This window comes from Typopeltis vanoorti, chromosome 17 (assembly GCF_054136105.1).
Source record: "Typopeltis vanoorti isolate ZY-2024b chromosome 17, IOZ_Tvanoo_1.0, whole genome shotgun sequence".
Taxonomy (NCBI): domain Eukaryota; kingdom Metazoa; phylum Arthropoda; class Arachnida; order Uropygi; family Thelyphonidae; genus Typopeltis; species Typopeltis vanoorti.
The window spans coordinates 96,353,396-96,368,498 of record NC_143565.1 but is presented as its reverse complement, the minus strand read 5'-3'; the positions used below and the strand labels follow the sequence as shown (position 1 = coordinate 96,368,498).

At 38.6% G+C, this 15,103-nt stretch overlaps 1 protein-coding gene across 3 annotated transcripts in view; it reads left to right on the top strand.

Moving 5' to 3' along the window:
• Positions 1-15,103, top strand: part of LOC150097663 (solute carrier family 12 member 8) — a 280,215-nt gene that overhangs the window by 83,063 nt on the left and 182,049 nt on the right. For all 3 annotated transcript variants that reach the window (XM_090407151.1, XM_090407150.1, XM_090407152.1), the window contains exon 6: positions 7,738-7,855. In XM_090407151.1, the coding sequence (XP_090263277.1) occupies positions 7,738-7,855 (118 nt within the window). The remainder of the gene's footprint in view (positions 1-7,737; positions 7,856-15,103) is intronic.

Here is a 15,103-nt window from a genome sequence, read left to right as displayed (position 1 = left end):
TATTGAATTTAGTCAGGGAATCCTGCAAACTTGTACTGGATTCATTTAGAAGTATAACATCATCTGCATAAAGTAAAGAGCTGAGATTAGCATCTCCAGGTTTGATATGAGGTTTAATTATACCACTTTCCTTCATAATATGATCTATATAGATAATGAATAACAGTGGAGGTAATGTACACCCTTGTCTTCTGTTAATAAATATTAAATCAGTCTTAAATGATGAATCTTTAAACAAAATAATGAAAGCATGCAAGAGGCCAAAAATTAAAGGTAAAAATTAGAAGTACACCAAAAATTAAAGGTACACCAAAAATTAAATGAAAAATAAGAAAATGAATGATTCATGGAGCTTTTCAGTAAAGAGTAATGATTGATGGTACAATGTTATTTGTAACTGATTACAAACAAAAAAAAAAAAGAGGATGACTACATTTCAAAGATAATACTTCTATATTAAAAGAAGAAATGCTATTGACTGTGGAATAAATGAAGATAGGAAAGGAACTAGGTCAAGGTAACGTTCATACAGTAATGCTAAAAGTCTAGAAGTAAGTCTAACAGAAGAGCTAAGAAAACTAACCATATGTATATGAAAATGGACATGTTATTAAAGAACTTGGGAATTCCATCTTTATCCTGAAAAAGGCTGAGGTAGTTGAATGTAAAGATTAATATGCCTAATAAGATGTGACAAAATTACTATTACAGATTATATGGGAAAGAATAGAATCAAAAACCGCAAATGAAATAAAGTATGTCCAAAGTGTATTTATGAAAAATAGAGGAACAAGACAAACAAAGGTTTCTTTAATATCAGAATGATACTAGAAAGAAATTTAGAAATGCAGAAAGATCTTTATCTTTGTTGTTATTATTATCATCGTACCTCACACAATAAATCCTTTTTGACTCCAGAGGTCTGATGATGATGCTTATAATAATAACAAAGATAAACATATAAAAGATGAACATCTTTCCATATTTCCAAATTGTGCCATAAATGCATTTCATATCTGTACTCGCCATGCTCGCATATGCTAATTTTAATTCACTTATACATTCCAATGGCCCACTACACTTGATTCATAAAACCTGCTCTTCACCCCGACTTCTTGCTCATACCCTTCTTATACAGCTTCCAGGGATAGCCTCATGTTCTCTCCTTATTTCTCCCCCATTCTAAAAAAAAAAACAAAAAAACTCATCTACTTTAATCTGTAGATGAGGATTATTTTTTTTTCAAACCATTACTACCTTTGTGTCTCAATCATATTCCCCTTTCTTCTCCTATCCTCTGTACTCTGTAAATTGCATTTTATCACATTCCAGAGACCACCTCAGTCAATTTTCTCTGAACCATTTCCAGTATTTCTTAATCCTTTTGAAATCCAAGTGACCAAATTTGTGCACACTGTGCACAAATTTGGTCACCTTGGATCCTTATACTTTGCAACAATGAAAATTGATAACTCCATTCGCTTGCCCACTTATCCAGTATATGGAAATCCTTTAAAGCCACAGCATCCACTCTAATCCTTACTATTCTTCCTAATACAGGTGTTAGGCATGCAACCCCTACATATAATGAGTTATATGCAGTGGTTGTATTCTCGAGAATCGCGACGTATATCAAAAATGCATAAAACAGGAGGCTCATATAACATGGGATAATAGAGGTTGCATTCCTAAGTGAGAGAGTGATTCCAATTTTTCAAGATGAATTTAATCAAAACTGCACTTAGTTTTCTTACATATTAAGAGTAGTAAATAAAATATTCGGTACATATTAAACAGACAACTATTAAAGTAGTTCTTTATTTTCATGATTACTACATTGTAACCTCATTTTAATCCCATCTTCTTTATCTAGCATGCTGAAATTGAAGGCTCATAGGAGGCTGAAGGCTACTTTTTCAAGAATCTCTCAATGGAAAACTGACTTGAAGTTTTCAACTTCTGATTGTAACCTCTCAGTGTGTAACCTCCTTCTGCTATCTTTGCTTTGAAGTGAAATTATTATTATTATTATTAAGGGCAGCTCCAAGGATTCCTTAGACTTATCGAGGGAGGTCCAACTTCATGTCAAGATCAACTATTCAATTTCATACAGTATCTATCATACTTCACCTTGAACTCATTTACAGTCATGGCACCCACAGCAGACTCTGGCAGCTTATTCCACACATTTACCACTCTCCAAGTAAAACACCTAGCTCTAACACCCTTGCTAACCATACTCTTACCAAGCTTCCATGGATGGCCCCTAGTCCTCCCACTACCAATCCTATTTTCAAAAATATCTTCTGAATTAATCTTATAGAACCCCTTCAGTAATTTGAATGTCTCAATCATATCACCCCTTTTCCACCTATCAAGCAATTTCTGCAGCCCACATATCTTCAACCTGTTCTCATAAGGTTCATTCCATAGACCTGCTATCATCTTAGTCACTCGTCTCTGGATCCTCTCCACCTCCTAACCATCAAAAAGAAACCCTGGTGCCCGTATCTGGGCACAGTAGTCTAGGTGGGACCTTATCAAGGCTTGATACAGAGGAACAATAACCTGTTTGTCGCTGCTTGTTAAAGTGTTTTTCAGCAACCAAGTGATTTGATGAGCTAATTTTGCCACTTTTGCGATGTGTCCCCTAAACTTCAACTCCCTATCCACCAATACTCCCAAATCCCTGGCCTCATCAATCTCCTGGAGTACAGTTCCACCGATGTGATATACTGCTGCTAATCTTTTCACCCCAAAATGCAAAACCTTACATTTTTCCACATTAAATTGACATCCATTCTCCTTAGCACAGTCCTCCAAACTATCCAAATCATCCTGCAAGATTTTTACATCCTAAGCATTCACTATTGCCCTACCCAACTTTTCATCATCTGCAAAACAGAGGCGCAGTTCTTCTCAGATCCCTCCCTATATCGTTAATGAACAAATTAAACAGTAGTGGTCCAAGAACAGAACCCTGCGGCACACCACTAGTCACAGGCCATCTTTTGGACTCTACCCCTGAATAAACCACTCTCTGATATCTTTCCATCAACCACCCTCCTATCCAACTCACCAACCCTATATCCATTCTCATATGCTGCAGTTTACTGATTAGAATTCCATGTGGTATCCTATCAAAGGCTTTAGCAAGGTCCAGTAGAATCACTGTAAACCCATTACCCTTATCCAGTTCAGCCATCACTGTGTTATAGAACGTGAGCAAGTTACTGAGGCATGATCTACCCTTCACAAAACCATGCTGTTCCCCTATACGGTATCCCATTTTCATCTATCCAATCTTGTATTTTCCTCTTGACTATTTTCTCCAAGACTTAGATAATGATTCCTGTTATGCTGATTGGCCGGTAATTTTCAACAGCAGCCTTGGAATCACTTTTATGCAGCGGAACTATTTTCCACTCTTTCCACCCCCTTGGGATTGACCCAGACCCGAGGCTCAAATTAAACAAAATGGTCAAGGGTACTGACAATTCTTTAGCCACTTCACATACGACATGAGCTGGTATACCATCCAATCCCACAGATGTATTGACATTGAGTTTCTGTAATAGACTATTTACCTCTACCTCACATTCATCACAATTCCAGTATAAGATGTTGGTTCTTCCATTCCTGCAATGTCACCACCTGGATGATATACTCTTGCAAAGTGCTCGCTCAGTAATTCCACTATATTGACTGATTCGGTTACCTCCCTACCCTCAGCATTTTTTAAAATCATTCTGCCATGAACATTTTTCCTTTTACTTGCAGCATATTGAAAAAACTGTTTGGGATTCTCTTTAGCCTGCATTGCCAATTTTCTTTTGTAATCTGCTTTTGCTTTTCTTACCACCCTTGTTACCATCCTGGCCTGAGCTTTATACTGTTCCTGCACCTGCTGGTCACGTTTCTCCTTAAATTCCCTCCACAATTGTTTTTTTTTTTTGCAGCTCAAGCTTATTAGTGTTATTCATCCATTTAACCCCTACTTGATTTATTATTCGGACTCTTGGTATACTGTCAACCATTGCCTCCTGCAAACACTTCTTAACCACCTCCCATGCACTATCAACATCCAGCCCTTGTTTTACATGCCATGGCACTGAGCCAAGTACACTCCTAAGCTTGTCATACTTACCAGCCCGATAATTCCACACGTACCCTGTCTTAATTGTAAATTCCACTCCTTTAGTCACCTCCCAAGTCAAGGCCTTATGATCACTCTCACCAATTGGTGGTAATGTGGTCATATTCGTTACAATCAAATCCTCAGATGCAATTACTAGGTCAAGCACTCTCTGACCCATAGTATTATCCATTACATGCTGTCGCAGATAGTTATCCCTTAATAACCACATAAAATCCAATTCCTTCCTCCCATGTGTCCTCTCCTCCTTCCAATCAATGTTACCATAGTTGAAATCTCCCATAATAATTACCCTCCTTCCACTCATTTCTTCTATTTGCTTATGCATACTATCTCCACCATCTATTCCATCACTTGGTCTATAGCAGCACCCAATTGTGTATTTTGTTCTGCTAGCCTCAATCTCACACCAAATAGCCTCAAATGTGCTCTTTTCTCTATCCTGCAGTTCAACTTCTATACTGCTTGGCTGCAACTCATCAGCTATCATCAATAACACTCCTCCCCTCTTTTTATTCTCCCTGTAACTCCTGAACACGCTATACCCATCGCATTCAATCCCACTAGCTATATCATCTACAGTCAGCCATGTTTCACTAATGCCAATAACCTGTGGTCTGGAAGTGCCAACCAAGGCCAAAAATTCTTCCTTCTTGTTCCTAATACTCCTAGCATTAGTATTCATGAATTGCAGAAGCCTGTTAGTCCCATCCCTACCTTGATGCCTTATACTAACTATCCCATTCTGATTTGTTGTCCTTCTTACTCGCTTGGGCATATTATACTCATTCACACGTCAACTGCCCCCTTAAGGTCTGCATATCTACTCCCCCCCCTAATAAATCTAGTTTCCCTGATTCTGCACATCCACTTCATTCAACAACACTTTTTCAAGTCTCCTTACACCAAATCCATTCAAATGCAAACCATCCATCTTATGTAGATCCTTTTGCCCATTGAACTCGCTCCACACGTCCACAAATTCCACACCACTCATCCTGCATAACCCGTGCATAAAGTCATTCGCAATTATGGCCCTCCTCCTAAACTCTTCAATGTCATACCGCGGCAACAGACTAACCATCCTAACAATCTCACTCTTCTCTTTTGCTACTTCAAACAATTCCTTCAGGTTTTCTATCATATCCATTTCATCTCCTTCCAAATCATTTGTACCTGCCACTACTATCAGTTCTTTCACCCTTTGCTTTTGCTCCCTAATAAATTCACTTACGTCCTTAATGGTCACACCAGGTTGGTACGATTTTGTCAAATTTTCAACTATCACACCTCGTACTAACGAATCTCCATACAGCACTCGCTCCTTCATTTTGTTTACGTTCACAATCATACTTTTTTTTTTTATTGGCTGGTACACTCGGTAGACATTTGTGCATACTCTCCAGCTGCCGCTTTGCCTATGTATCGCTCCGCTGAACCATGCGATCTCACTCATTGCATCTATCTCATCTTTTTTATTATCTGTTAAACCATTCATTTGTTCTGTATTATTACCTTCATTCTCACTTTCAACGCCGCCCTCACAGCTCTCTGGTACAACCTCGCAATATCTTATCATATCGCTATTTTCTACATTCTGCAAATTTATCAGATTCAACAAAAATATCACACTCATGACCTGAAACACACTTTAATTCCTCATTTTCCTTACATTTTCTGCATACATTCACTCCACTATCATCATCTAACCAGACTCCAATCGCTCTCAGCAAAGCATACATCTCGCAGATAGTACATTGAATAATCTTCTTTATGTTACAATTTTGGAACAAAGATGGCAAACCATTAATACTGGCCGCCATTATTTTCCTTCTTACTGGAGCCATGTGCACTCTTCTATTGTAGCTTATCAAATTAATAATTGAAATAATACCAAAAACATACAAACAGACACACTAAGATTTGAAAAGCAAACAAAACTATGTAACAGCAAAATTGTCAATGATAACTTAAAATAACACTTATCTTATCAGGAGCTCTCAACAAACACTACTTACCACGAGTCCCTCTAGTGAGCGGTCATGATCAATTCATGATATCTTCAGTGCATTTTTGATGTCCACAGCAATGTGATTCTGCAGCTGCAGCCTCTCCAGTCATATTAAGATTGTGGAACTCATAGCGACTCTTATAGAAGTTGAACCACCCACAACTTGCAGCAAAAGGTGTCAATTGCTTTCATCTTTCATGAAATCTTCATACAAATTTTTTTGCCTTCTCTTATATAACTGTTTGAGATGATTGAGTGCTCTTGCAAATTGTATCAGCCATTATAACTGTAGAATCACTCAGTGAATTGTCAGTGCTACAGTCACCTCTGTCAAATCAATTCAGAACTTACTTCACCTCTGAAGAATGGAATTTCATAGGCCTTTTCTTCAGTTGATCTTTATTCACATTCTTCTTTTCACTCTTAGTTTCATTTTTTTTAATCTTGCCAGACATCTTGTTCAAAGGGCACAGAAGTTATTTACAGATAAAGATGAATAAGTGACTCAGTGTACCAATAAGGTACACTGAGCCACTGAACGGGGGGGACAAGGCATAGGGGCTTCTACACCTTGTAGAGGAAACAGTCGTAGTCCTTATGTACCGTAATAATGAAATTGCATATGTGTGAAAATGATGCATTCAAGATGTGGACATCATACAAGCACTGAAGATATCATGGGTCCAAGAGAAGAGAAATGAAGTTTTGGCAATGACAGGTACTCTAAAGTGAAAGTAATGAGGAACATGCAGAAAAAAAAAATTGTACAGATGCCATATTGTGAGACATGATTTTTCAAAAAAAGTTTTTTTGTTATTATTATTACACTTTATTATTACACTTATTATGTACTTCATTAAATACATCTTACCCTCTCCACTGCTACTTAACTCTCCTACTATCATCAATGCCATCTACTGCCTATCATCACCAACAATAGTATTTTTGTCTGTAAATTGCATGTGTTCTAAAGGCTGATTTTCTGTACAGAGGATGAAAAACCCGAGTTTCCAGGAGATATAACCTTGCTGCCTCCGTATGAGATTGGGGAACTCACCTTCAATTGAAAAAGCCGCCCATATAAGGATTCCCCTCATCACAACAAGAATCGAATCCAGATCTTTTCCACTCAAAGGGCACAATGTTTTGCTGTTCTTTCAGTTATACTATGGAGGCAAATTTGTGAATTTGAGGGAAAACAAACAAAACTAAGACATGACATACACGTTTCAAAAACATAAAGGGCAATGGTACAACTTGATCGTGTCTCCAGCCTCATGGATGAAGATGATACTTGATAATAGGATAAGATAGGCTGGTTCATTCCATTTCATTCCACCAAAGAACATCAGTTATACCTCATACTAAACCATAGTGTATACTAGTATATTAATTATTTATTGTTATATAACTATATGTCACTATTATCTGTTTTAATTTCATGCTGTTTTTATATCACTGTATGTATATTTGTTTATACTGTTTACTTAATTTAGATTCATTACATGTTAATCACTCAGAACCAAATTGTGAATTTCTAGTTTGTATATTATTTCTATACTTTTTTTAGGCAGTAAGCTGTTCTCTGCATGCCATGGGTTTTGGAGAATCTATGTCTCAAGTACTTGGTGATAACAATGTTTGGGTTGAAAGAGGCATTGCAATGGTGGTGGTTATTCTTTTGCTGGGTAAGTTGCCGAACTCATTACTTTTGTCAGGTATATTTTGCAGAAAGAAGATTATATTATTTTTAGACCTTCATGAAGTCAGTGACCCATCATGGGAGGTCCTCCATCACACACAGCTCATCATACCATGACTTGAATGCATTTACTGTCTCCACACATACACACACCACACTTTCAGGCAATGTATTCCAACTCTCCATGCAAAAAATTACACTCTACATAGCTTCCAGGGATAGCCTCTTGTTCTCCTCCTGTCTCTACCCATTCTTTGAAAAATATGATCCACATTAATTTGGTAATAGTCCGTTATCAACTTATGTCTAGTTCATGTCTCCCCTTGTCCTTTTATCCACTAGACTGCAATTTTACCCTAAATCTGATTTCATATTATACTTTCCAGAGACCAGCAATCACCTTAGTCAGGTCAGTTGTCTTTGAACCTGTTCCGACATATCTTCATTCTTTTGAAAACCTGGTGACCAAATCTGTGCACAGTAATCCATAGGTGGGCTGATCAAAGTCTTGTACGATGGAATCATAACTTTCTTACTCCTACATGTCATTGTTTTCCACATCATTCCCATAATGTGCTGTGCTGTCCTCACAATTTTAGCAAAATGTTCCCGAAATTTCAAATCCTTATTCACCAACATCTCCACATTCCTCATCTCTTCTACCTCCTCTAATCCCCACCTGCTTTATACTTTGCATCCCATCTGATCTCATCTGTGCTTCTTAAACTTTGCTATGATGAACTGGTATCCTCATTCATTTGTCCATTCGGAGGCTCTATTCAAGTCCACCATAATAAGATGTAGAACCTCCTTTCACTGTGATGACTGCAGTAATCCTATGGGGCGTACTTTCTACAAGCATATGATAGCAATCAGTGGGAATTTTGGGCCATTCTTCTTGTAAGCATGTAATGAAGTCCTGGACTGTTATGAGGCAGATGTCCCTTGACCACAGCTGATGCTCAAGTTCATTCCACAGATGTTCAGTAGGGTTGAAATCAGGACTCTGTGGAGGCCAGTCAAGTGTGATGACGTTCATGTCTACAAACCATGCAGTTAACATCAGCTGCCTTATTACACAGTGCATTGTCTTGCTGAAAGAGACAATGGCTAGTTCCGTAGGAATGTCACAAAGTAGCATGCATTGTCCAGAATGTTCAGATACCGCTTTGAGTTCATTGTTCATGGCACCACAAAAAGAGATCCAAGGCAAAACCTGGAAAAACAGGACCATATTGTCACACTGCTACCTATGAATTTCATACTTAGGGCTATTACTCTGGTAAGAGATTTCACCAGGCATCCACCACACTCATCCATCTGCTCAGTAGAGGATTTGTCACTCCATAACACGGCTTTCCAAGTTTCCACATCCCACTGTATACACTCTTAGCAGTCGAATAATGTGAGGGCTTGCCTGTTGTGGTCCTACCATGGAAACCCATGTTGTGCGCCTTGGTTCTAAATGTTTTTGTGCAGATTTATGTTCTAGTTGATGCCAAGAACTCTGCTTTCAATATGTCAGCTGATGTATGGCAGTTTTTACATATCCTTTGTAGTACCCTACAGTTTCCGTTAGTGTGGTGGGTTGTCAATGCTAGGTAGCATTTGCAGTTGACTTCCTCCCTGCGCATTCATCTCCGTATGGTTTTCAACTGATTTTTGATCAGGAATGGCCCAATTTGTTAACAATCTGCTGAACAGATAGTCTTGCAACATGGCATCCTATCACAACACCTCTTTCAAACTTCATCAGTTCCCATCTCATATCCATTTCATCTGGATACAGCTGCACTGACTTGGAAGCATTATATTCCTCCAATTTATTCTGGCTACAAACACGTGGCTCGTTATATGGCACAATGCACCTTGCCCTTGGGGTTGTCTGTTGACTTTTTTCCAAGCAGCATGCATATCACATTCAAGCCCTTCCCCATATTGTGTACATACAAATTAAGCAACAGTGGACCCAAAAAAAAGACCCCTGGGGCACATCACTGGTGACTTTTCTCCTCCAGGACATCACTTCCTCATACACAACTTGCTGATACCTGTCAGACAGTCAATATCCAGTCCAGTGCATTAATCTGCTATCCAATCCCATCTGTTCCAATTTAATCACCAGCTTGTCATGTAGCAATCTATCAAAGGCCTTAGCAAAATCCAAACTGTGTAAGCTTCCTAAGTCCAATGCATCTATCACCTTGCTATAGTAAGTAAGTAAATTGTTAAAACAAGAGCAAAGCCATGCTGTTGTCATCAACCCAATTCTGAATCCTGGTCCTCACTAGCCTCTCTAACACCTTTACCACAACTCAGACAAAACCTGTAATTTGAAGCCTTAGTCTTATTACCCACTTTATGACACAAAACAATATCTTCTTTCCACTCCTTTGGAACTTAGGCAAATCTAAGACTCAATAGGTAAGTTAAAGCTGTTGTTAACTCCCTGGAACACTCCCTCAAGGCACGTGATGATTATACCATCAAGTCCTACAACTTTATCGACATAAGTTTACTCAGTTTCTCATATACCTCCTCCTTACTCACCATCAGTGGTTTCTCTTGCAGCAGGGGAGTGAGGAGAAAGAGAAGCCACTGATGATGAGTGAGCAGGAGGTATATGATGGTATATGGCAAGTTCTATATGATGTTACTTTCATGTGGATGAAACAGTTTTATGAATTGTCCATTTAACATCTCTACTCTTTATCCTCAGTGGTTATTATTCTATCATTCTCTCTCCTATTAGTATCATCCTTCTGTTATCATTCCTCTTTCTACTGGCTACATATTAAAAAAAGCTCCCTAGTATTTCTTTTGGCCTCATTAGCTAACTGCTGAAGTATATTAGCCCTTAGCTATTATTGCTGAGATTAACTGAAATATACAAGAAATATGTTATCATGTTGCTTGGATTTTACAGAGATGAAGAAGAATCCTACATTAATCTTTTTATTCCTTTTAGAGACATAACTATCTTTGTTGTATTATAGGAGCCTGTTAAGGCTTTACTAGTTCTGCCTTTCCTAACCAGGAAAGTCATTCATTCATGCATCCATACAATTTATATGATGACATCTTTTATGCATAGGGTAAAGGATGCCAGCCTAACACTAGTCATGATAAATCATACTCATTTTTCCATTTTGTGCATGTGTATAATGAAGATACATGGAATCATAAAATCAGTTTAAAATTTAGTGAAATTCACTCTTTTTAAGCCTCATTCTTCATTTAGAAAAATAATTATATGTATTATTATTATTATTATTACACCCTCCATGAAGTCGGCAGACTCATTGTGGGAGGTTCATTCAACTGACAACATATTTATCATATAGAATCTTAAAATCCTTAACACTCCTTGAATTAACAACACATTCTGGTAATGCGTTCCATTCACTGACAATTCTCCATGTAAAAAATTTGCTCCTCACACCCCTCCTCACCACACTTTTACACAATTTCCAGGAATGATATCTGGTTCTTTCTCTCTCACCAGCTAATCATTTTATAATCCCCCTCTGGATTAATCTGATAAAATTCTCTCACTAACTTAAATGTCTCTATCATATCACCTCTCTTCCTCCTATCCACCAAACTCTGCAGTCCACATTTCTTCAACCTTTCTCCATAGCCAACATTCCAAAGTACCGATATTGTCTTAGTCACTCATTTCTGAACCCTCTCCAATGTCTCCCCATCACATTGAAAACCAGGTGACCAGATCTGAGTACAATAATCCAAGTGTGGTCTGACCAGTGCTTATACAGTGGCACAACCACTTCCTTATCCTTACATGTTAGAGTGCTTCTTATCATATCAGCGCTGTATTGTGTAGCCTTTGTGACACTAGCAGTATGCCCTCTAAGCTTCAGCCTACTGTCAACCATCACTCCCAAATCTCTAATCTCATCCACTTCCTGCAGTATGGCACCATCGATATAGTACACAGCCTTATATTTCTGCATTCCAAAATGCAACACCTTGCACTTATTGATATTAAAAGTACAACCCCACTCTTTTGTTCAAGTAAAAAGTCTATTCAAATCTTCCTGAAGGGAATTAACATCAGCAGTGCTATTTATAATTCCACAATACACAGCATCATCAGCAAATAACTGAAGATCCCCAATCAGTCTATATGATATATCGTTTACAAACAACTTAAACAGTAGGGTCCCAGGAACAGAACCCTGGGGCACTCCACTGGTTACCCTCCTTTTTTTGAGACACTGCTCCATCATACACAACCTTCTGGTGTCATTCCAAGTGCCAATCTCTGATCTATCTAACCAATATACTATCTATTCCCATAATAATAATAAATTTTTATTTATTTATTTGTATGGAGTTTCCTCCCTTTTTCTCCCCTGTCCCTATTGGGGCGAGTTGAGCCCCTCATGGGGGGGGGTTAGGTATTTATGGCTGTAGATCCGTGTGTGTTCACGGGGCCGGTTTGCCTGCTTGCTATGCTTCCATACATCAAGAATGTTGCAGACAAATTGGCCAAATTACTATACAAGCATACTATTAAAGTAGCTTTTCTACCGCTAGAAAAAATATCAAGATTTCTACATCCCCCAAAACCTCCACATCACCCTTTAAAAAAACCAGGTGTGTATAAACTTTACTGTTCCTATGGCATCTGTTACGTAAGCCACACGGGAAGAGCAGGGGAAATTCGTATGAACAAACATCAAAAAGATGTGCAAAAAAGGAGAGAACACAAATCAGGCCTAGCATCCCACACAACTTCTACTGGCCATAATGTACTTTGGCATAAAATGAACATGTCTTATATTGAAAAAAACTGTTTCACAAGGAAATTTAAGGAAGCTGCAAATATGCTTAGAATCCCAACTCAATGCAATAAAAAACTGGGCTTAATTGTACACCAAGTTTGGTCAGCATACATAAATAATATACCTAAGTCAGACCTCGGATAGAGTGAATGTGAACAACAGAATGTGACAACATCCAGCATTGTTCAAACATAGCATGCATTAACATATGTGTAGATTCTGCATTCGGATTTTTTAATTTGATGAACAATTAGACTGCCATAACAACATCTAATGGACTATTTTGAGTAATATCTCATTTCTTGTGTTTAAACTTTGTTACCTTTAACTCCTGAAGATGTAAGCCAAACGACATATGAAACTTGGTGGGTTTGTTTATCTTTATTTATGTTAATAAACATGTGGTCGCAATACCGAAATCTTTCTTTTGAACTGCTAAACCACAGAAACCTGTGCCTACTAATATGTATATTTTCAGGATTACATGTTACTGTAAAGGATTATGAATGATATTCTGGCTGAAATGTGTGAGGAGATGGGAGTAGAGTTTGTTAATGTGTGGAATGAGTTTGAGGGACGAAGTGAGCTGTATGGGAGTGATGGACTGCATTTGAGTGGTTATGGTGTGAGTCGCTTGGAGAGACTGCTGCTGGAAGGTAGAGAAGTGAATAGAGAGAATGAATCAGATCGAGAGGGGAGTGATGTGGAAGAGCAGGAGAGTAAGACAGGAGAGATTGAAGGAGTGGAAATGAATGTGGAAGTGAGTGGTATGAGTATAGAAAATGAGAGAATGGGTGTGCAAGAGGAGCAGGGAAACGGCGAGGCTCAGGGTGGACAGGGATACACAGCGTGAGAAAGGTGGATGCTCCAAGAGGAGGTGAGAGAATGTGTAGGCAGGAAAGTAATGGGATGATCAGGGATCAAAAGGAAACAGATGGAATTGCAAAGGGTTCTAAAATGAAGAAGCAGAAAGGGAAATGGCCCCAGTCCAGCATGGAGAGATCACATCGAGTGAGTGGTATCAGTGGAACTAGCTGTAGATCCAGAAATGAGTTGTTGTGTTTGTATACCAATGCTAGAAGTATAAGAAACAAGGCGGATGAAATGGTTGCACTAATTGCGTCTGTGCACCCAGAGATTGTCGGAATAAGTGAGACATGGTTAGATGAGGATGACATCCTGACAGGAATAGAGATGGAAAGGTATGATGTGTTTTGTGAGGATAGAAGGGGTAAAAAGGGAGGGGGAGTGCTATTGATGATAGAGAAAGAGTTATGTCCATACAAGGTAGAGATGCAAGAGGGAAATGGGGCCAGTGGTTTTGAGGCAGTATGGTGTGAGATAGAGGTGAATAGAATCAAATACTTGGTGGGATGTTGTTATAGACCTGGTAATGTGGATGGTGGTGATAGTGAAATATATAGTCAAATAAGCCAAGCAAATAAGAAAAAGGTGATCATTATGGGTGATTTTAATTATGGCAATATAGACTGGAATGAAGAGATAGCAACTGGAAGTAAAGAAAATGAGTTTCTTGAGTTTTTGAGGGATAACTACCTCAGACAGTATGTAACAGAGGGCATAAGAGGATTAAGGGTCGTGGATTTGGTCATCTCATCGGAGGATGTAATTATCAATGAGGTATCAAATCATCCACCAATTGGTGAAAGTGACCATGAGGTGATTACTTGGGTGGTTACCAGCAGTGCAAGGACCCCTGTGAAAAAAGGGTATATGTGGAACTACAAGGGGGGTGATTATGAAGAGCTCAGGAGACAGCTTGCAGGTATAGCATGGAATGAGGAGTTAGCTGGAAAAGAGATCAATGCAGCTTGGGGGATTTTCAAAAAATATTTAGTGGATGCAATGTCTAAATGTATACCACGGGTGAGAAGGTTAAATAAGTTAGGTGTGAGATGGATGAATAAAGAGATTAAGCATGCAATACAGAGAAAAAGGGCATTGTGGAGGCAGCATAAGAGAAGTGGAAGTAACCAATTTCATGAGTTCTACAAAGACCAGGCGAGGAGAGTGACTTGGTTGGTGAGAGTAGCTAAAGAGAGGTATGAACAGCAGTTAGCTAATGAAGCTAAAAAGAATCCTAGGGAGTTCTTTCGATATGTAGCCAGCAAAAGAAAGAATGATTATGGAAGGATGATATTGATTGGAGGAAATGGTATAAAGACAGCTGTTGCAGAATGTGTGGTGGAGATACTTAATGAGCAGTTCATAAAAATCTTTCAATCTTGTGAATGTGACTTCATGGAGAGATTAAGAGCAGTTGATGATGGGGAGGAGAGACTGACTGTAAGTGAGGAAGAGGTGTTTGGGGAGTTGAGTAAACTAGATGTAAATAAGGCTGTGGGACTTGATAATATATCACCACGTATTCTGAAGGAATGTGCCAGAGAGTTGACACCTGCCTT